We start from the raw sequence: 23,621 nt of genomic DNA, 5'->3' as shown, positions 1-23,621 counted from the left end.
CTCCCGAACGAGCGGTGACGTCACACGTGGCAAACATTGCCATTTGATCAAATCAGTCCAAATGGCAAGCAACGCGATAACTTCAGACAGCGACAGCGATCATTCAAGCTCAGATTCGGTGGGTTATCTGGATTCAGTTACAGAAGTAGAGAGTGAACCAGCTAGCCTTTCACTTCAAGGCATCTTGCCTTATAAGTACGAGCCTCCTGCCCAGCAATCGAACAACGAGGCAGAAACTTGTGAAAGAGAAGCGGATTCCGCAGCCGGCGAGACTCGAGTCGGCAATACTGAATGGTAAATTCTGTTTTATTTAATTTGACCTGCACTAAATGTCGATCTTAATTTGTCATCTGTTCCTCACACGTCCGGCAGATATTGTTTTGTTTTTTAATGTTATGTACAATATTCAGGTGTACATGTCAATGCTGTGAAAGCATGCCCACTGCAGATGAATGTGTATAGGGATGTGCATCTCCATCACTGAGGCCGATGGGATGCGCATCTCGATACGTTGCCACGATACGATACATTAACGATACCTTTGAAACACCAGGCGATGCGATACGATACGACTCACCCCTGTTGCGATACAGTTCGATACGATTTGATTCAACATTATGCGATTCGGGGCGATACGATGCGATTCAACACGATGCAAAAATAATGATACTTCAATATGGTACGACAGAGGATTTTTGTTGTATTCCTTATATGCAGCAAATCATACATTAACAAAAAAGTGCTTTACATATTTGGTAGTGCACATCCCATCATGCCATTTATTTTTTTACCTTTAAAAGCTTGTATATTGTATAACACCTCACAGTTAAACAATGTAAGGATGCATTGCTCATGATTAACAATGGGGAAATAACAGCTACCATAGAGCAATGCCCATACAGCTGCCAGCCTGATGTGCTTAACACTCAGAGGCTAACTCACCAGTGAGCAGAAAGCAGTGGTTTCTATCTGAACAATAAAGAAAACAAATAACCTTTCACAAACAGGTATTTCATAACTGCTTACAGTAAGGAAGATATTTAAATTATTATTGGCCGTCACAGGCTGCTGTAAGCTAAACACCTCTCTCTGACAGAACACCTCACTGAGTGATTTAACTCATATGTCTCACTTTCAGGTTTCTCTTTTCAGCCGCAGACCCCACGTCGCCTCTTTATGTGCGTCGCTAAGTTCCTCGTACTACTTGTGTACTTTAAAGCGGCTCGGCATCGTTAACAATTTGCGAGTGATTTTTCAAGTTGACCGTCTGTAGTAATAGGGCCGCGCACATATACCATCAGGACGTTACTGATGGGGTGCGGCTGCGGATTGATACTGTGTGTATGCAAGTCCGCATCTAGGACGGATCTATGTATCATGGCTGTAGACCTGTTAAGTAATAAAGATACCTCATACAAAGGTCTACGGATACCTTATTACTCTCCATGACCTGCGGTCAACTATATAGCATAAATGACTATTACACCGTCTTCCTTGAACAATCCGAAGTGTTACCAAACATTTGATTTGTAGGTATTTTTCGGTGCGCTGTGTTTCTCTTTCTCCTCAACTTCCGTGTGTGTTGATAACTGAGACTCTCGTTCTCCGTAGTGGCGAAGCAAATATCAAAGATCGTCTCTGCTGAGCGTTGACAAGATGAGGGGATTTTATATGAATGAATCGGTTTTTTACCGATGCAAAGACGCTACGCAATCGATGCATCGCGAGTTCAACCCGGTTCAACCCAAACTGTAGCCGATGTGCACTCTTTCAACCGGTGCACTCGCATCTTGAACGTTTATGCCGGTGCACCGATGCGAATCGGTGAATCTTAACATCTCCAGTATGCTGCAGAGAGATCTGGCAGGTGATGGAACAAATAGACAGTTTGCAACCTACTGACCAGATAGCAGAGTCCTGCATCGGGTCAGGTATCCGCGGGTACCCGACGGGTGACCCGCAAAAAAGGTGATTTGCAGGTGGTATTTTTTCAAACGCTTTTTTCCGGGTTCGCTTCTGGGTAAAACAAAGATGATGCGGGTCCGGTTGCGGGTGTTGCATAATAAATATATTTAAACAATAATAATTTAGTTTAATGTTTAAATCCTCAGACCTCTCCTCCGCGGTACCGAGCATAATCATAACCTCTGCAGTGCATCTATCTGCTGCTGAGCGCACCACATTCTGAATGGCTGAGGTGAAGCTCTCTAGCGGAGAATACAGCATTTTCAATAACTCTAACTCAAGAGCGAAATCCAACGTCTGGGAGGCTTTTGGTGTCATCCTAGATGGAGAAAATAAACAACATCCCAGGCTTTTTGAGCCAAATATGCAACTGCGTGTGTTAATAATTGCACGTTGTCACTGCTTATATGCGGGTTCGGGTCGGGTTGTGGATCATGTGCCGGCGGGTCGGGTCGGGTTGCGGAACTAATTGGCAATATGTGCGGGTAGCGGGGCGGGTTCGGTACTGCACGTCACGGGTGCGGGGCGGGAGCGGGTCTTGAAAATCAGACCCGTGCAGGACTCTGCCAGATAGAAGACACCGACGAGAAACCAAGGTGCATTATTAGCCACCCAGGCTTTAGAGAAGGCTGTCTCAGTGTTTGGACACTGAAAATAGCGTATCTTCAATACAAACAACAACACAGAGCAGTTGATGGCCCACTACACCAGTAAGTAAATATTGATTGACCCAACTGCCTATTGCAGCTTTGCTTTCATATAATACTTTTAGTCGCTACAGATATGGTACAATTTTAAAGATACCATTAAACTCTTTCAAGCAGTCAAAAACAGCTTGGCTTTTATTTTTTCTGTGTATGCAAGTTCAATGTATGCTTGGGAAAAGAAACAACTACACAGGTGAGGAAATATATAAGAGGTCTATGATTCTGTCAAGCAGTCATGTATAACCTCATATTTATTTTGTACAAGTAAAATACAAATATCATGTTATAAGCCAATTTGTAACCATTGCTACATAATAGTACTACATAACATTTTATTTTTCTCCAAATATATTTATAATCTGTATACTTTTTTTTCATTAGGAAGTATCGGTATAAAGCTTATCGACAGTTTGTACGTTGGTGCTGGGGTGTACTCGGCCCAAAAATCAGAGTTCCGCTGCCTGCATGTGCAGTAACCGAGATACGGAAGACTTACCCTGAACCGGGAGGCCGCTATCAGGGATTTCAATGGCCAAATCTGTAATTTGACATAAGTCATGCAGCTGAACTGGTTAAAATGGTTTCGCATGATGTAAATAATTTACAAAGTACATCATTTACAATATTATTTTTCCAAAGAAACATGTAAATATAACAACATTTTCAAAATCACAAATTTGTAAGATTGTATTAATTTACTGTTTGATAAATAAAAAAGGGTTCTTTTGTTAATTTTTCACTTGTAAAATTTTATCTTTATTGCAGTGTACATTAGTCTTTTTGGTATATGTGCGAGCCCACAAATAATTAAAAGTGGTAAAAATAATAAAGATATTCAGACGTAATTCATTTTTGGCCTTACTTATTTCACTTCAACTTTTATATATTTCAGTCACTAGGCAAGTTCACTGTACTCTGGTGACATTTAGCTCAAGCTGGCATAACACCTGTAGTAACTTAATTCTGACCCGAGTTTTGTGCACAATCTTCCAGCACCCATGATCAATGTTTATAGCAATCAGGAAACATTCACAGCTCACAACTACACATCGCTTCCCCGTCATGAATTGTTAGATAAAAAAAGTTTAGCGAGGTCCGGTTACACATATGTTGAGCGAAAATAGCGGAAGGATACAAAACAAACAATCCAGACGAGGCTGGTGTTTGCCACGTGTGACGTCACACAGCTGGGTTAATGGCTGGCAAGCTTTTCGCTACCGGAGCGGAATAACACGGGAAAGTAGCACACATTTCATGTTATTTGGGGGGTATTTATGGAAAGAATCATTGATGTCGATATGTCAAATGAAACAGTGGAAAGTGATGAAGCGATTTATTAACACAGAATAACATTTATTTTGGACATTACATGGAATTTAAGTCTTTGGTGATTAGACCCCGATCCTGAAATCGTATATCTAAAGTGTGAAACGTAGCCGTGAGCAGGCCCGGACTGGCCATCGGGAGGACCGGGACTTTTCCCGATGGCCTGGCCTGTTAAGTGGCCTTCTGGCATGAGGAATTTTTTTTATACAACGCTGCGCAAATGTGGGTCTTACTCTGCCTCACAGAGGGTGACTGGCTGTCTACATGATGTGGCCTGCCGACAAGGCCACTTTCATGCAGATCATACACTAATGCCCTCGATTGGTCTCTGTGTGTGATTCAAGCTCGGGAGGCTGTGTGTGTATGACATGTGTGGCGCGAGCGAGAGTAAGCGCGCGGACCGGTTACATGTATTGTTGTTGTTAGCATCTGGTGCTAGCTCGCTGCGCTAACGGATATAAGGCGCTGTTTCAACAACAAGGTGGAGGGAGAGTCCTCTGCTGTCAGATTGAGAGGCTGATAACTATAGCTCAGGTGAGGTAAAGGACTCTGAGTAGATAGTTAACTTAGTCTAAGTTATCTCAGTGGGTCTCAAATGGTTCGGTCACCATTTATGTAAACACATATTTCCATTTGAGGGGGGAGTGATTAGTAAAATATGCATGAATAATAAAAATACAATGTTAAATAGGTGAAAAAAGGTAAGATAAACATTTAAAGCTTGTTGAGAGCTAAAACTAGCATGCCCCCGGACCCCCCTATAGGATTTGAGGTCCACCCCCACTTAAAATATGTTCACATGGACCGGTTCCTAAATAGATTTGCACATTTTTAAAAATAGTAACCCATCTCCATATGTTTATTTTTAGTTAGTAGATTTAAACTAGAGGGCTATCACTATGGGCAGCAACGCTGTAAATATTGACAAATAAATCCAGCAAAATGGCACAAAAAACTGGTAGTGGCCTGGCTGGGTGTATAATTCCCGGCCTGACTTATTGTCCCAGTCCGGCCCCGGCCCTGAGCATATAGGGAACCCCCCTGGGGTCTTGACACTGGTGATGATGCTGAAGATCTGGATTTGATGAGGAGATGGGATGAAGAGGGGATGTGATGAGGCCTTTGGATTAGCTCTCCTGGCACTGGATATGATGAAAGGAGGTGGATGGGGAGGAGGAGGCGGGCGGCAGCATGAAAACCTGAAATCAAGCTCACTGCAGGAGAGAGGAGGACCATTTTAAAGTTTGGCTGCAGCACGAGGATTGGCTGCTGGGGATTGAGGTGAAATGTAATAGGTTAACAGAAAGCCTGTGAGCTGATTACAAGCAGCTGCGGAGTGAATGTATACCAGTCTTCCTGAAAGAACTTGGACTGAGCTTCAGACAATTGAGTGTTGTATTGCAAAGAAAGCCTGGGTTTTTTTCACTTAATGGATGAACTCCATTACATGTCAGCTCCATGTAGTTATTTTCCATCCAGTTAGTTCTCTAATAATCGACACCAATGTTTGTTTTGCTTTTTACACATTTATTTAAAAAAAGAAAGGAACGAAATCCAGAGCTCTAATAAATTCATAATTTCTGTTACCAGAACAATGTGTAATATAGGGATCATTGTGAATATAATTATGACATTTACAGCATTGCATTACAACACTGAATCAGAAGCTGATTTACCAGTTTATTAGGACATTATTCATCAGTGGGCAGAGTACTGTTAGACATCATGTGGTTATTGCCGAATGTATGTCACACACAGACACTGTGCTGCGGCCGCCTGGCTACATTAGTAATGTCTGAGAGAAATGACCTAATTCCAATCACATAATGCTAAGTCAGCATACATGACATGTGGGATTTATTTGTAAAAGCTAGCTATTATGTGTTGAACATGTTAGCATGTGATAAAACTGGCAACAAACGTCCATGTTTTCAAGTTATCTAAAATAATATTTATATTAAGAATAAAACCTTTTACATAACAGCTTTTAAAACCAAAAGCCTGATTATTATTAATATGGTGTTGTTTTACCGTCCTGTACAACACTCTGAACCAAGCCTGTCTGTGTAAAACATGTTATGATCAAACACAGCTAGCAGCTAACAATGTTAACAGCGAAGACAATGCAAACAACAGCAACAGTGCAATGCTGTTGTCAGCAAAAACCGCCATATAACCTCATCAGAAGCCAAGAGCCAACCTCAGACACAGCACTTCATTCATTCACTTATTAATTCACTTATTAATTTATTCACAAGTTTAAAACAAGGGTTTAAAACCAGACATATTTGAATCATGTGAAATGGGACATACCGACAAGCTATACAAACCTTGAGAATAAAGGCCCAGACACTAAACATAAAGTATTTACTATAAATATGATTAGCTCATCTAGAACTGGAGAATTCATATACAGAAACATTACAACTGAACGACACCTCACACTAACCAAATACCTTAAAAGGAAATGATGGGTTACGTATGGTAACCCTTGTTATATAAACACAGGCGGAGCCCTCTACTGGACTCTATAGGTAGGGTACTCCCCTTGATCATATCATGCAAGCATTCATCCACTGAGACTTCTATAGACGTAGCCGGCCCCAGGACGGGCCTACCTGAATGCGCATGCATCTCACCGCATAAAAGGAGGCCTCGCCTCCTGACTGTCATCCTACACTTCTCTTCAGCAAGCAGCATAGGACAGACAGGGCCCCCGAGTAGAGGGCTCCGCCTGTGTTTATATAACAAGGGTTACCATACGTAACCCCTCGTTATATCTCTCACAGGCTCCGCACTCTACTGGACTCTATGGGTACAGTGGGCGGAGCCCCAATGTATACACGCGCTGTCGTCCCACAACAACACTGTTCCATTTCACTGTCTCTGACCGGCTTTCTGGTTAGCAGCCGCTGCGCCTCACTCACCTCTCCCTCGGACGTAACCGTGGAGAAGTTGGGGCTGCGGCTGACAGAGCACACCCTGACGCACATACCTCGCGGAGCCAGACATGTCCAAGAGATAAAACTTTATGTAGGGGCCTGGCATTGACCAAGACGCCGCCGTGCATATGTCCTACACACTAAATAAGGCTGTTGACACAGCCACAGCTCATGTAGAGTGTGCACGGACCCCCGTGGGGAAGGCTCTCCCCGCCCGTCCGTAGGATGTGCAATGCACTCGCAGAGCCAGCCTGCCAGGCGATTCTCGGACAGGGCTTTCCCGGTCACCCCGCTCCCGAAGCACACAAACAGCTGTTCAGTGCGTCTAAGGGCAGCCGTGCGCTCCACATAACATGCTAGCGCACGCACCGGGCAGAGGAGGTGCAATTTAGCCTCCCTAGCCCCACTATGGGGTGGAAGATTAAAGCCCCCCAACTGAATAGCCCTCGACCTGAACGCACTCCTTAGACTCTTGGGCACAAAGCCCTCCTTTGTGTTCGGTCTGGGTTCGGTCTGAGTGTGGCCCCGCTCCGGTCACCCCGGATCAACAAGCAACTCGGGTGCACCGATAGAGCGGTTAACTCGGACACTCTTGGGTGACGTTAAGGCAGTGGTTCCCAAACTTTTTCAGTCGGGCCCCCCTTGGGTAATTGGAAATATTTTCGGGACCCCCCCCCAACCCGGTTCCCATCTATATTGGTAGGATTAATTGTATATTGTTGTAAAAACATGAAATTTTCTCTGCTAATAATAAGAAGATACAAAGATACAACTATAATTGTATATGTTATTATGGATTACACATGAACAAAAGTGCTTGTAATAGATACTGTGAATTAATTTGGCCTAATTAAAACTGGTTGGCCTTCTTCCCTGAGTAGTAGATTTTTAAATTAAAATTTCTTTAAGGAAAATATATTAATTAACTACTATTTCTACTGCAGGTTGCGAACGATCACATGACTTTACCATTCCTATTCCACACATAGCTTATCAATGACTTGTGTGTGCTTGCTTTCCCTTGCAGATCTTCTCAAACCGGGGCTGTTGTTTTGAGACTGCCACTCTCCGTTCATTCTCAATGTTCAGCTTTGATCTGTATTTCGTTTTGATGGCAGCAACGGCAGAAAAGCCTATCTCACACGTAGGATGTTGCAAAAGGCAGCATTATGCCCACAGCTCTCTGACCAATGAGATATTCTCGAGCAGTGTTTGTTTACAATTGAATAATAATAATAATAAAACATTTGATTTATATAGCACACTTTAAAAACAACGTCATCTCAAGGTGCTTCACAAAGCTAAAAGGAGAAAATAATAAAACAAAAAAATCTTCCTGCGCCCCCCCTGCAGCCCCACAGTTTGAAAATCACTGCGTTAAGGCAAGTAGCAATGCTGTCTTCCACGACAGTGCTTTCAAGGAGGAGAGCTCCAGAGGCTTAAATGGTTCTGAGACCAGAGCCCCAAGCACCAAAAGGCAGGTCCCACTGCAGGGCGGAGGCATGCAGTACTGGGCGCAGCCTCCTGACCCCCCGTAAAAACCGAAACATTAGTGGCTGACTAAAGGCCGAACTGCCGTCAAATCCCTCATGGCAGGACGAGATGGCTGCTGCATACACTTTCACTGTGAAATGAGCCAGCCCTCTGTCCAACAATAACTGTAAGTACGACAAAATAGATCCCGACTCACAAGATAGGGGCTCTATCTGCTGCTCCGACACCATTGCTGGAATCCCAGCCACTTTGGGCTGTAACAGGCTGTGGTGGATCCCGCTCTAGCTGCCTGGATAGACTGAATAACACTATCAGACAATCCACCCTCTCAGGAGCCAAGCCTGGAGAGGTTGGCCCAGAGTGGGTAACGCCCCGATTGCACCTGCCTCTTGAGACATCGCTCCCCAGAACTGGGGAAGCGCCCAGGGCTGGACCACCTTCATCTGTGTCATCTCTGAGTACCACTGAGCCCCGACGCGATCCGGCGCTACTAAGATGATTGACAGACGTTCCTGCCTCACTCTCCCCAGGAGAGGGAGAATGAGACGCAACGGTGGAAAGGCGTAGAGCAACTTTCTTGGCCATGGCTCGTGTGCAAATGCCTCCCGCCGCCAGTCAGCTCCTGGAAGACGGTGCACCCCACCTAGCTCCCCTTCGCTGAGGCGCAGCCGGAGCCGGAGCCGGAGCCCGTCGGATTCGGCCAGCCTGTCCCTGTGAGTGCTGGTACTGGGCCGGTTCTCCGGGACGGAACGCGGAGGCAGAGGGAGCAACGGGAGCCACGGGGCCTATTTACCGGCGCCTCTCTCTCTCTCTCTCTCTCTCTCTCTCTCTCTCTCTCTCTCTCTCTCTCTCTCTCTCTCTCTCTCTCTTTCTCTCTCTCTCTCTCTCTCTCCGCCTTACCACCACCGGGCGCTCTCTCAATTGAGGAGGGGCCTGAGGGCGAGCCAGCGGCAGCATGCGGCTGAGCTGCGCCCTCTCTTACTCCAGGTGACTGAAACGCTGGGTGACCGAGGATATCGACCCGAAGAGCCCTTCCGTGGAAACGGGGGCCCCAAGGAGATCATCTCGGCCCTTCTTGGTCAGTGCTGTCAAACCTAGCCACACGTGATGCTACGCCACGTGGCCAGGGACATCACACGGCCGGCTGCGGACCAGATTATTCATCTGGCCCACGCAGCGGTCCGAGTAATCACTCCCGTTCGCAGGCGGCGGGGCGGGGATGTCCTGCTGAGGGGTAATTAGCGACACTCCCAACACGCCAAGATTACTGGCCGCCGCCGCCATCTGCGCTCCTAAGTGGCTGTCACCACGTCGCCTCCACACACCGCCAGATGTCTGGCAGGGGGGGCGAAACGGACAGGGCCGTAGAAGCCCTGACGTAGGCGGCTCACCGGCCTCGGTGGCCGGAAGCATCGGACAACGATGTGTTGTCGTCGTCGTCCTCCCTCTCCCCACGTCTCCTGCTGCTGCTGGGCTGTCGGAAGAGGGGGAGGAAAAGAGAGGCAGGCACCGTTTATTAAATATTATTATACAGAGAACAGAGTCGTTATCAATTTGTTTTAAAGCTCAAATAACAAGGAAGACCTCTGATCGGCACTTTTCTAATTTTGTAAGGAAGATTTAAACTTTAACAGACATGTTGACCGGCGGAAAAACATTTTTAACGGAAACTCTGCCGCACGGTTCCCTCGTCCCTTGGAAGAGGCGGAGAGGTGGGTGTTTTTCATCTGCTGGTGGACTACCTGAGAGATATACAGCAGGAGAACACACCGTCCACCGCGGAGAATAACCAGAAGGGCAACCATGGCAACCATGCTCCGGGGTCTTCTTCGCTGCTTTTGGTGTATTTTGTGGCGGAAGCAGCGCCACTTACAGGCCTGGCATATGTATACAAAGTTTCCAGCATTTCCAGCGGTGTAGTATGAACGGACACGTTAATGAATCGAATGCGTGTGAATGGAAGACTTTTTTGCGTTTGCGTATGCTTTTTACCGTATGCGTCCTCGTGGGGCCGGGGTCTAAGCCAAACTATATCCGGTCACAGAGATCTGCTATTTTAAAGTAAAGTCAACACATATTGACCCTAAATATAGTCTATATTAAGAACGAGAAAAGTCTTAACATATATATCGTTTTTTATAAACATATGACAAATGTGTGAGGGTGATGACGTCAGAGCATCGTCCTATGTGCCAGGGCTTAGCCCCGGACAGCCCCAGCCCAATTTAACCCCTGGGTATTTGTGAGGGAGCTCCTATATGGCATTACCCCGCTGAAGCTCACCAAAGTTTAATATATTTCATAGTTCAAAGTTTTGTCAATTGTTTTGTTTATTGGTAAAATACTGGTTTGTAATGGTTTCTGATGAGTTTTACTGGAATGAAAGAGCACAGAGTCTACAGAAGCAACAAAGCAGCATGCTGCATTAAACCTGACCTTCACAGAGAGGTTGAAGTTCATGTGGAAAGGAGGCTTCAGTAGTCTGTCTGCACTCTGTTTAGTTGTGCTATCTTACAATCAATATAGTAAATGTGAGGTAAAGTGTGTAGCCAATGTAACCGGTTAGAACTCAAAGTTGCGATGAGGTCTTAAAATGTATGGAAAGGGTCTTAAAAAAGGTCTTAAAAGGTATTACATTTGACCTCAGGATTCCTGCATATACCCTGTCATAGTTTATTGAATATTAAGATGCCCTCAGACGCTGTTTCATGCAGATGACATATTTTTCTCCCCGGTATCGGGGGTGCGGTGTAGAAGAGGTTAAACAGCATTGTCGGAGATATTACCTTCATTCAGCTTTAGGACACTGACTCTAACATGAATAAACTTGGCTTACAACACACATTTTGATGCTGAATTAATGCTCTGAATTTGAATCGAGAACCTGTTCATCTCTCCATATTGAATGTTTTTTGCCATGTTAGCATGACTTTAGGGATGGTATTGTCTGTTGGTCAGTTGTTGGGTCAACTTTACTCGGGACTGAAATATCTGAACTTTTTGGTTGGATCGCAGTAAAATTCAGTAGAATATTCTTTGTCGCCTGGGGATGCATTGTAATGACTGAAGTATCCCAATAAGTGATGCATATGACATGTTTTCTTTACATCCACGATGTATCCAGACGATTTTTTTGGGAAAGCTTAAAGAGCAACTTCCAGGTTAAAGACACCTGTGAATAAATGTGTAGAAAATGATGAATACACTAGATTTTACAAAGAATATACAGAAATATACACGACAGTGAGATCTGGCATTGTTTTTGTACGAAATGTTCACTTCCGCATAAAAAAGCCTCGGCACCTGACCTCCCGTGTGTGACGTAACATGGGGGAAACAAGGGGGAGAGCGGCCGGTGTAACGTATTAATAAACGTGGATCCCAATGCTAGTTTCGACACAGAAGACACAGAAGAAGTTGAACATGAATATTCGAATGCATATGACGGACCACAACCTTATAATTATGAGCCTGCTAGGCATCCAAGAGACCAGGAGCAGCCATGGATTAGAAGAAATAACGGCCATCGGAGAGAAATTGAGCTGTGGTGTGAGGAGAACCAGTGGAACTGGGCAGCTATCTTGGTGAGTGACCGGCCTTAGCTACAGAATGTTAGCTAACGTCACATCACAACATTGTGAAGTTAGCTATCATATATCAGGCTATAACTAAAGTAGCATTGATAATAGAGTAACGTTACTGGCAGGACTGTTGATACTGATCCATAACAGAAACTAATGCGCAAGTATCAGCCGTATCTCGCGTTACCTAATGCAACTCCACACTACGGTGCTGTGTACCGGAGGGGAGACGCGAGATACGGCTGATACTTGACGATCTGGCGGAGAAAGGTTGTGGAGCCTCCGTTGATATGCCGTTGTAAATGGCTTGATGGAAAGCAGGTGTGTAGTCGGGGAGGGTGCACAGCTGATTGCAGCAGGTGAGTGGAGGTTGAGCCGGGAGCGAGGAGTGACAGCCACCATGCACACACAAACAACACAGACAGGGGGAAACAAACACAAAGTAGACGGCTGGAGCAGTACAGCCACCACAGCGTTACCTAATGCAACTCCACACTACGTCTTACGGTGCCGTGTACCGAAGGGGAGAGAGAGAGAGAGCAGCGAAGTGGGGGGGGGGGAGAGGGATGTAATATGGTTTCCTGATAAAGCTGTGGAGAGTATGTGCTGCAGGGAGGTGGATGCACAACGCACCCAGGAACGAACGCTAGCTCCGGTCCTTTTTACTGTGGACTTGATGTCCTGACAGGCTGGTATTTGTGCAACCTGCACAAACACAATACTGCACCATTATTACAAATGGTGAAATACAATGTAAAACTACCGAAAAATACCAGCTCACTAAAACACAACCGCTCAACTCAACGCAACTACTAACTATACCCGTGGTCAGAGAGCGGAGATGTTTACCCTTTGTGATGTAATATGACGCGTTTGACGTATGACCTTAAAAAAAAAGCCGTTTTTAAGAGCAGAGCTCAAAATTGCTCCTTTCCCTCTGAATTTCTGCCCTTATGTCTCGTAAAACATATCAAATCCTACATTCACTTTTTTAATTGTAATTTTCAAGCAAGTTTAAACATAAATGTAGAAAAAGAAACAACCTGCAAGATGCTCTTTAAAGGTGGTAAGTTTGAGAAACCGGCTCGAGATACACTTTTTGTTATATTCCATGGAATGCTCTTAACATCCCGATAGCAATGAATATCTTAAGTGCTTTGACAAAAAATCCATACAAAAATGTCATCTGTGGAAGCCGTAGTACTGTAAAAAGCACGACCAATCATTTTAGCCGGCCCGGCTAAAATAACTGGATGGCCTAACTGCCTGTCAGCCTTCCATCTGTGCACAAACTTATCTCGTGCCCTCATTGGTCATGTGCGCATTCATGTGTGTTGGAGGAGGGGCTCTGTAAGGAAGTGGCAGATTTTTTCCGGCTGTGTATTTTCAAATTCTATCGCACTTGAGCTGGTTTCTCCAAAATTACCTACCCCACCTTTAAGTTTTGCCTTTGTTAACGCCAGAATATTAAAACAATGTATCGTCCTCACATCGATGGTATTCATGATCAAGACATTTAGGTGTGAAGTAGCATAATTGTTCTTTATATGCTCTAAGTTAGTTTGTTCTCAGTGTTATTAAGTAAATGCACATGTAATGGCAAACAGGATATTTTAATCTGCATATGTAAAATTACAACAAAACATACTTAGACATTTTTTTTTTTACTTTTTATTTTCCAATTCATTTCTATATACCTTTTCACACTTGTCTTTTGAGATGTTACCATACATGCATTCATATTTTGTTTCACTGTGGTGTACAAATGTGTGCATACATGTGCAAATGGAAATGACAATGTTTCAAAAGAAAGGGGAATTAAAGTATCCCAGTTAAAATACATTCAATAAAAAAGGATAACAGCAACAATAGCAAAAATGTATCAGTGCCTAGGACATTCATATCCTGAGATAAATACAGATAAATAAGCAATTGTTTAAAAAGTAATATTTCAGCTGTTTTCTGAGGAAGAGTATTTATCCAGTATATACTCGGTAACGTGTAACATCAAATGTTTAAATGATAAAATATATTATTATAAATTGTAGACATTTGGATCTTACCCTAACCCCAGTAGCAGGTGATTTAATTCTCTCAGTGGTGCTAAGAGTAGAACAAAAATGCCGTATAAAAGCAGTCCAATTAACTCTGTTTCCTTCATCCTCATTCAAGGTGGTCATATGAACAACATATAAAGTGGTTTAGAAGTTAGTGCAGCGCAGGAAGTAGCTGTTGTTCAGCACGCGGAACAGCCTCCCGGACCTCAGGCTGTACTCAAACATGTATTTTCCACTGTAGATGTAGGTAAAACCTGCAGAACAGAGACTCAATGTTAGTTTCTGTGTCCTGTTTTTCTTTTATTTCAGTAATCTTGACTAAGAATGCTTCTCACCTTTGTACTGGAAGGCTGCAGTCACCTGTCCGGTCAGTCCGGAGAAAGTCTCATCCACTCGCTTGCTTTGGTCCATAGTCTTTCTGACTTCATCATAACTGAGGAAACACAGTCAGTCATTACAACGATTCACCATTTGAAAACCGTCATCACACCTTAATAATTCACCTGAATAAATGTCACATAATCTGAACTCACCTGTAGTAATCGCTGCCTACAAAGAACAGAGTCTTTCCAGTGTCCACGTCATGAAAGACTGCATCAATTTTCTCCACACTTTTGGCCAGACCAAAACTGGAAATTGGTTTAGGATAGCCGCCTACAAGATCATATCCACTGAAAGCCCAAACCATCTTTCCTGTATAGAGATAGAGAAAAGAAAAGAGTTTAGTTTATGCATGTAAAGATGAATAATGTCATCTTGAAAACAATTTTAGGTAAGGAAAACACAAACCTTTAAAGAGATAGACTTTGTCTGAGCTTCGGCTTTCATAAGCAGCGTCAATGTTTGAGGGGCCATCGGGCCAGAAGTTTGTGATGAGACTCTGCTGAGGTCTGCTGCTCTGAGGGTAGCTCCGCCAGAAGAAGCTGAGAACACACAAGAACATGAATGAGTTCATAAGTCAGAACGTCAATGAAGAGAAAACAATGTCAATGGACTTCAGCATTTCGATATTTGAGCATTCTCCAGGATGTCTGACCTGTCCTTGAAGAAGAACATCTCTCCTCGCAGGGTGGCGACAGCATCCAAGACCATGGTTGAATCACAGGCATCAGGAGTGGTGGGGGGCAGTGGTTCCTTTCCAGAGGAATCCGTATCAGGGCTTGGGCCTGAAGGATAAACAAAATGAGTCACCAAGTATTCAGAAAGCCCAGCATCACATTGAAAAAGCCCAAACAGTTGGTGCATCCCCAAGAGATTGTTCGATAGGAAATACACTGAAAAACTGAAATATTTACTTTAGTTAAATGTATATTGTCAACAAATGTTTCACAACTCTATTAGGTTAGTTGAAAGCAATAATATTAAGTTGAACCTAATATCTGTATTTAAACGTTATATCATTGCTTTCAACTAACCTAATACAGTTATGTGGAATCTTTTAGCATAATACATTTCATTCAAGTTAACATTTCAGTTGATCCAATGTAGGCATTAATGGTTCAGCCGGTTTGTACTCACCATAGAGAGACTGGATGCCGTTGACATCGTCCCGGGGCAGGATGAAGGTGTCAGGATTTCTGTATGTGTACACAGGGTACATGAGAGCACCAGCATCATCAGAGTGAGACAAGCCCAGGGAGTGGCCAAACTCATGGGCAGCCACCATGAAGAGGACGTAGCCTACAGCAGAAAACACACTTACAGGTTAGCCTTTCAAGATAATATCATGTCAAAACTGACAGTAGTTAGCATGATCCATCATGGTGTACATAAATAACAAACTGACCTGTGTTTGAACGGAAAGTGAAGTCCTCATCCTCGTCAAAATGAGCATCTCCACCAATGCCAGGGGATGGGGCGAATGCATGGGCAAGAGTACCGTCAGGGCCATCAAAGGGGTAATAATCACCATGTGCTGTTAACAAGAACATACTCAGGTCAGGTTTTGCCAAACAGAGGGACAATAAATATATGTAAAAAAACAGCAAATCAGAAACAGGTTTTCCTAGTGCTACGAATGACCATCTGTCCAATGTGGTTTAAGACTTGCATGAATTTAGGTTTAGGATTAGGGTTAAGGGAAGGATGCTATAGGGGAAGTGACAACCAATAACCTGAGCACAGAAATAGTATATAACTGGTGAAGACACAGTAAAAGTTCTCTGTACTCACATTGGCGGCCAAAGGAGATCATGATGTCAGCGGTGCCACTGTAGATTCTGGTGAATCTCAGAGGAGTGACTTTGGCCCAAACCTGCAGAGCTCTTTCTATAGAATCATCTACCTCTGACACAGACATGTCCGGAGTGTAGTTCTCTATCCTGAGGAACAAAAGTCAAGAATATTATTAGTTGGACCTACTAAATATACCTTTTCATACACATTTTCTCTTTAGATCAGTCACCTGTAGGTAAGGCTGTTTTTCTGCCACTTGTGCTGTCCAAACGTGGAGAAACGGGCAAGATTTTCGTCTGGAACACCACAGCGAGGCTTCTTCATGATTGCCACGGTGTCAACATCCAGCGTCCCGGTGATCTGGAGACCAAAGAATCTCTGCATCTCACTCAGCTTCCTGCTCGCTGGGCTGACCCCCCGCCCGTTAGTAGTCTCCTCTGTTAGGTTGTAGAATTTCTTTAAGTAGTTCTGCAAGAGAGAGATCAAAAGTTTGATATACTGCAGCTGTATAACGTGTAAACTCTTGTCTAAGAAGAATACATCTGTATCTTAGTATGCAGAAAGCTATTGACAGCAGAAATACTTTTTCTTGTACAGCTAACACATTCAGAATTCTTAGAAGGGTAGAGTTTCCCATACAATATATGACAATAAAAGATAAATCAAGCATACATACCTCTGCACGTTCCTCATCTTCCACAGTAACCTGTGATACTGGCATGCAGTAAGCTGTGAGTGCCAGGCTCAGCAGAGTGCACAGATTGAAAGTCTTCATGTCTTTGTTTCGTTCTCGAGTGTAGTTTTTGTTACTGTGCAGAGGGCAGCTGTTTTATAGGCTGAGGACTTCAGAGCGACAGGGCGCGTTGAGCAACTACGTCCTTCAGTGAGTGACTCAATATTCCTTTTATGGTTCGGAGAGGAAGTTGTGCTTTGATTGCTAAACAATGCACTGTGAGTCTGATTAAATAACATTTGTATTTGGATGTTATATATGGTAATTGTATTGGTGGGGAAATAATATTATAACTATCACTACAACTTTATCTGTGTATGTTCTCCAGATTTGCTTGCAGATTTTGTTTTAAAATGTGTTTTATTTTGCATCATTTTGTTCTTGCATGTAAAGTTCATAACAAACCGATTTATACTCCTGAATTTTCCCACGGGGAACAAAGTAAAGGTCAATTTTATCTTATCTTATAAACATTTTTTTTTCCTGGAGCCACTTAACAAAAACAACCAAAAATGATAACCCTATATAACATGCTTCTAAAAACATATAATATAATGTTCTCAAAGGTTGAATAAAATGCTGAATTGATTATTGTTTGGGCGCCAACAACATGGATACGTTTTAAGTGATTGCCATTCATTTGACTGATGACAATTTATTTTTCATTAAGAGTCATTCATTATGCTGTGCTGTTATGTTTATTAATTATTTTGGCCTTAAACATTATTCCTAGTACCCATTGGGTTTTATGAAGACATTCGCGTTTATTTAATAACATATAATTGAGTGTTCTATTGCAAAGAAAGCCTGAGGGTTTTTTCACTTAATAGAGGAACGTTTTGAGTCAGCTCCATGTAGTTATTTTCCGTCCAGATAATTATCTTATCGTCACCCACTTTGTACACCAATGTTAGTGGGAAGCTACATTTTTGTAACTCTTATGAAATAGTGGACAAGGAGGAGCAGTAATGTCTCTCACAATGTTTTTCTCAGGCAAATCGATCAACACCAGTATAGGAAGTCACATTTAGAGAGAATGAAAAGGTTGCAAAAAAAAACATGTCACAATGAAGCAGAAGGTAGAAACGCAGAAAACATTTAATTATTTGTGGTTTATCTTTAAAATAAATGTATCATCCATCACATATGGAGTATAACATAAAAACAAAGGCATGCAGTTGCAGCAATACAATAATAATATCAACAATAAAGTCAAACACAACAAGGGCCTTTACATACCTATCTTTGAAAAATATGACCTCCTGTTGTAATTCTGTAACAGCGTCAAAGGACAAATGTGGATCAAATGTTGGACTGATACCTGTTGGAAACAGAAATAAACAGTTTAGGTACATTCTTATCAGAACAAATAAGACCCTGGTCTTAAAAATGTATCCAGCTTTTTTTTTTCCTATTTAATCAAATGTTCTTGGTGTAACTATCAGAAAATTATTGCTATAAACACAAGTTAGGTAGGCTAGTTGAAAGCAATCTTTAGATATACACTTTTGCTTTGCGCTCAGGGGTGCACCTTGCGAACAGGCAAGGCAGGCAACTGCTTGGGGCCCCGGACCAGAAGGGGGCCCCCAAAGAAGGTAGATTAAGAAGGTCCACAGCAGGCACGTGCACACATAGACATCAAAGTGGGCTTGAGCCCCATGCCCTTTTTCTTCCTCCAGAGAAAGGGCCCTTTTCCACCCCTTTTTAAAAATCTATATAAATGAATATATCTACTACTGTTCGCGCAGTTTCCCTTTCCAACAATATATTGATTGAATACAAAATTAAAATATCAGATCGGGAGATTAGAATGTGAAGTTCCGTAGCTCTCCCTCCCTCCCTCCACGTCTCCTGCACAGTGGTGCGAACATCGGCAGTCCCTTCAGACAGACAGGTAGCAGCACCTCCCACTTTACTGTCCCATGGCTTTTCTTGGCTTATTTTGAAGGTGACTGGTGATGATCAAATTACTAAACTGCCTCGAGTTTACAGCTAATTAGCTAAAAGACAATAATACATATAGTTAACTAAGGTAGGCTATACTAGCTAATGGATAAGTTAGCTCAAGGTTGAGCTAAGGCAATTTATCATGGGCATACAGGCTAATGTACTGTAGGCCTACTTAAGGGGAGACACTACAGGTGAATACAGTAAAATGTGTATAACGTCATCACAATCACCACATTGATATGCAAATTAGGCTTTAACTAGGCCTAATTAAAATGCGCTAATTTGCATGCAGTTACCAAGGCATTGCAGGTGAAAAGGATACAACAAAAAAACACATCACCTCACAACTTCCCCAGATAGTTACTTATGTCAAGTCAGTATTTCCCCCGAAAATGTTATGTTTAAATGCAGATTAGCTTTAAATCTATAGATGAATTCAGACATGGTAGTAAAACGAACACCATTTATATGTGTTTCTTGGAAGTTTTCTTTCCATTGGAGTGAAAGAAAACATGGAAGCAAAATAGATCAAAATACAAAGTAGGCCTACATGACAAAACAATATTTTTACCTGGAATGTCCTTAAACAGTAACTTCATCATTTTGATTGTTGTCTGCTCATTTAATAACTATTAATTTGACTAGTTTGTTGTCTGCTCTTGTGCATTGTGAATACTAAAGAAGACCATTGTCTCTGTGTTAGCTGATTATTTTGTAGAATTCTGTTGAGTATAAAACAATTGCGTGAGTGTGAGTGTATTAAAAATAAATTGGTCAGTAAGTCAGAGATGTGCAACTATATTTAACTTTTAGTTTTAAAACATTTTTTTATAAATGATTATGGGAAGTGCCCTTTTTCTCACTTGAGTACCCGCCCCCCAAAATGTCTGTGCACGTCCCTGGTCCACAGCAACGACAATATGAAACACCCTTTAATTTACTGCAACGACATGTCGGGTAACCCCCTCAAGCCAGCCAGTGCAAACCACAGTGGGAGCGCTGGGTCTAACTTGTGTAACGACAACAACAGTTAGTGTGCTGATCGGGCTAGAGTCAGGCCAGACCAAGATCAGACCTCCTATTCTTGATCTGTCACTGACTTAACTTAATACAAGTAAAAGGTTATATGCAAGAATACTAATTCAGAATGATGTACTGCATCATCTGCAAATAATCAATTTCAAGAAAGAATGAAAGAATAATCAAATATTTCATATAGCAAAACCTTGACAGAAGCCAGTTAAAGCTGCCCCATCAAGATTTCATTCTTCCCGAGTGGCTGTTGTGAGCTCAATCACAAGAAGTGTATATGCAAGCTTTCATATGAAATCTGTCTTATGTAATACATTGCATATGATAACGTGATGTAACCATTATGCAACTATGTTGTAATGCGAGTGTCTGATGTATTTATGAGTTTATAAGTCACTTTTAGACTGTGAAGAAACTGCTCAGCTATGCATAAAAAAAGGAAACAATACAGTCAGAATATGACAGCAGAGAAAATCTAAGACTGTGAGAAGTTTGTTGTGAAAATGAAGCGTTGACACTAACCATTATTTCAAGATTTACTGTTATTGAAGACATTTCTAAAGACTGATGATGAAACATAACATTTCTCAGGCAAATTGATCAACACCAGTATAGGAAGTCACATTTAGAGAGAATTAAAAGGTTGCAAAAAAAACATGTCACAATGAAGCAGAAGGTAGAAACGCAGAAAACATTTAATGATTTGTGGTGTATCTTTAAAATAAATGTATCATCCAGTGGCGGTTCTACGGGGTGGCACGGGGTGGCAGCTGCCACCTCAGAAAAATGCCTTGCCACCCCAGCTGCCACCCCATTTGGCAGCTTTGTTTTGAAAGAAAAGTTGTGGCTCATCGGACATTTATGAGAGAAAATCTCTAATGTCCGAGTGCAAGTGAATGCAGCACAAGACGCGAGCCTTGTAACCCCTCCCCCCCCCCCTGGCGCGAGCTTGGAAATATGATTGGCGGCGATTTCATTTGAACGGGAGGACAGCGCCAAACGAGAAGCATTTCGGATACAAGTAGACAGAAGGAATTAGGTATTTGCGGTCAGGGTATGGCTGGGGTAGGCTACATTCATACCAATAAATGGCTTAGCCCCACCATGAAAAATGATGTTAAAGTAAGCAAAAATAAAGTCTGCCAACTTGTGCGGAGTAAATTGCACAGACAGCAGTTAGTAAGATTGATTTCAGTAGCGACTTGTCTGGAAATACCGAAGACTAGAAACGGTTTTGAAAACTTTTGTCACGTAGTGATCGTCTTCTCAATAGAACATCTTTGATAATGTCTTCTGGCCAATCAGAATCACGATAACGGCGTGGTGTTGTTGCAGGAAGTCCCGACGGAGAATACTTTTGCTGTAGTATCATACATCGTTACAACTATAAGACCCCACGGTTTGATGATTGATAGGTGTGTGGGCTGTCTTTCATTTTGACACACAGAACAATGGGGGCTATCCACCCTTATCCACAATGTAAAGTAATTCACACAGCCTCGTTCCTCTCCTCTCTGTGAGGAGCAACAGGTTCAGCTTTCAGAACAAAGTAACAAAAAACTAAAATGACATTCATTTTTTTAAATATGTCGTGGAGTAATAGATTTGTTTATTTTTCTTCTTTCTATATATTAATTTATTTTTCTTCTTAGGAGAGCACCAGAATGTGTATTTGATGTTAGTATTTCAAAAAATCTCCTGGGGGAGAATCCCCCCAGACCCCCCTGCAGGGGTTTGGTTTTCAACTCTTTCACCTGTGGGGAAATTGAAGGATTGGCTCCAGGTCGCCCTTTTTATTTACTACAAGACAAATGTGCCTTTTTATTTCATACAGTTCAATTTGGATTGAGACAGGGAAATAATATAAACCTCACGCGTGGCGTTTCACTGTCAAGGGGAGCGTGTATGTAATTACATTGCAAATACTGACTTGAGCCCCACCACTGTATGGGTTAGCCCTACCATAGATTACCCAACACAAATACTCTGGCGCCGCAACTGTTTGCGGTCTACTATGACAGAGAAGAGCCTGTCAAGTTTGGCTGTACTCAGCATTGAATCAAAACGCACCATAGCTTTAAATCTTAATAAGTTTGTGAGGCGTTTTGCTGATCAAGATGGTAATCGCCACATTCAGCTGTTATAGGCATGCCAACGTGATGCTCTGCTCACGGATGAGTCGATGAGAATAATGAACTGTTAAGATGATGACCTTACATAAATATATGTTTCTTCTTTGTGGGGGTCTGCCCCCAAAAAACAGTTTCAAGTCCTGAGAAAGTCAAATAAGACGGTGTGTAAAACTTCACTGCCCAGCCAAAAAAAAGTAACCACTTTGATTTAACTAGGCCAGTAGGTAAGGGCTTTCCACTGGACCATAACTGCAGCGATGTATGTTTTAGCTGAATACATGTTTTTTTAACCCTAACTGATGCAGTTAGTCATTTCTTTAATGTTTGTTCTTTCTGATGTAAAGTCAAGGTTGTAACTGTTTGCAATGAAGTTGTGGGGCGCTGAACTGTTCCTTTGATTCTTTTGAATTATGATAGTAATTACTGGTCTTTCAAATTTCAAGGAGGGTGAGCAAGCATCTTGAGGAACGTTCATCATTAACTCCTCCAAAAAATATAGTTTATGTAATAATAACACTGAAGATGTGAATCATAACCGTGATTGACAGCTGATAGGAATAATATGATTGTTAATATTATCATATTCATACAGACACACATCGATGAGACAGTTAATTAATGTATTTATTACAGCAGTCTGCATATTTGGTACCCCTGCTGGTCTAAGAGTTAAACCAACTCATTCAGTTAAAATTCATTAAATTACGTGTGCCACCTTATATATTTATATTTAAGGCTTTACTGATGTGCCACAATAATCTCACCTAATGTTATTGAGTTAAAATATCAATATTGTGGCTTTCCAAGTTAACATTGATTGATATGATTGCGATTAAATCAGAATATACTTCTGTCAGGGGATGCCACCCCTCAAATTCTCCTGCCACCCTCTTGCCACCCCATGAATATTTGTCTAGATCCGCCCCTGGTATCATCCATCACATATGGAGTATAACATAAAAACAAAGGCATCCAGTTGCAGCAATACGATAATAATATCAACAATAAAATCTAACACAACACAAGAAAAGTGTACTTTGATGCAAATTACATTATTACTAACCCGTGTAACACGATGAGGTACTGTAATACTTTTAACCACTGCCTTGAATCATCCATCACTTTCCTATTTGGTATTAGGTACATTGTGGTTATTGCTGATTATAAATGTTTTGTAACACTGGTGTTTTCACACACAGCAAATACAAATTCAATCATCTCCTCTTTTTCAGTATTTCCTTGTCGTCATTCTTCTTGCAGTCCTTTGAAGAAGTGCACAAGTCCTGTTGGGGAATTAAATTGTTACATGTCATTTTTTTTGCCTAGTGCTTGAAGTACATGGCACCAGCATCTGTACAAATATTTCTGAATGCAGCATATCAGCCTGTGGTTTCCACAAATAAAGTTATGTACACTGAAAACACTGAAACGTTGACTTTAATTAAATGTAATATATCAAAACCAATCACATAACTGTATTGGTTTAGTTAAAAGCAATAATATAAGTTGAACCTTTAAACTTAATAT

At 42.2% G+C, this 23,621-nt stretch overlaps 3 protein-coding genes across 7 annotated transcripts in view; 1 reads left to right on the top strand and 2 right to left on the bottom strand.

Moving 5' to 3' along the window:
- Nucleotides 1-10,686: 10,686 nt before the first annotated feature.
- LOC307019168 (glycerophosphodiester phosphodiesterase domain-containing protein 5-like) overlaps nt 10,687-23,621 on the top strand; it is a 220,542-nt gene continuing 207,607 nt past the window's right edge. Inside the window, exon 1 of the mRNA XM_079649830.1 lies at nt 10,687-10,692. Within this exon, the coding sequence (XP_079505956.1) occupies nt 10,691-10,692 (2 nt within the window). The 5' untranslated portion in view covers nt 10,687-10,690. The remainder of the gene's footprint in view (nt 10,693-23,621) is intronic.
- Nucleotides 13,610-17,081, bottom strand: LOC307019167 (collagenase 3-like). Its single transcript, XM_079649829.1, has 10 exons — nt 16,924-17,081; nt 16,477-16,715; nt 16,245-16,393; nt 15,859-15,987; nt 15,591-15,752; nt 15,109-15,238; nt 14,862-14,995; nt 14,606-14,765; nt 14,408-14,505; nt 13,610-14,326 (listed from the first exon to the last, which is right to left on the bottom strand). The coding sequence occupies exons 1-10, from the start codon at nt 17,020-17,022 to the stop codon at nt 14,217-14,219; spliced, it is 1,410 nt and encodes a 469-aa protein (XP_079505955.1). The 5' UTR covers nt 17,023-17,081; the 3' UTR covers nt 13,610-14,216.
- Nucleotides 18,351-23,621, bottom strand: part of LOC307019165 (collagenase 3) — a 77,542-nt gene continuing 72,271 nt past the window's right edge. For all 5 annotated transcript variants that reach the window (XM_079649823.1, XM_079649824.1, XM_079649827.1 and 2 more), the window contains one exon: nt 18,351-23,377. In XM_079649823.1, the coding sequence (XP_079505949.1) occupies nt 23,340-23,377 (38 nt within the window). In that variant the 3' untranslated portion in view covers nt 18,351-23,339. The remainder of the gene's footprint in view (nt 23,378-23,621) is intronic.

Source organism: Notothenia rossii, assembly GCF_949606895.1.
Source record: "Notothenia rossii genome assembly, chromosome: 9".
NCBI classification, from domain to species: Eukaryota; Metazoa; Chordata; class Actinopteri; order Perciformes; family Nototheniidae; genus Notothenia; species Notothenia rossii.
The sequence above is the reverse complement of the archived record's forward strand: the minus strand, read 5'-3'. Positions and strand labels throughout refer to the sequence as shown.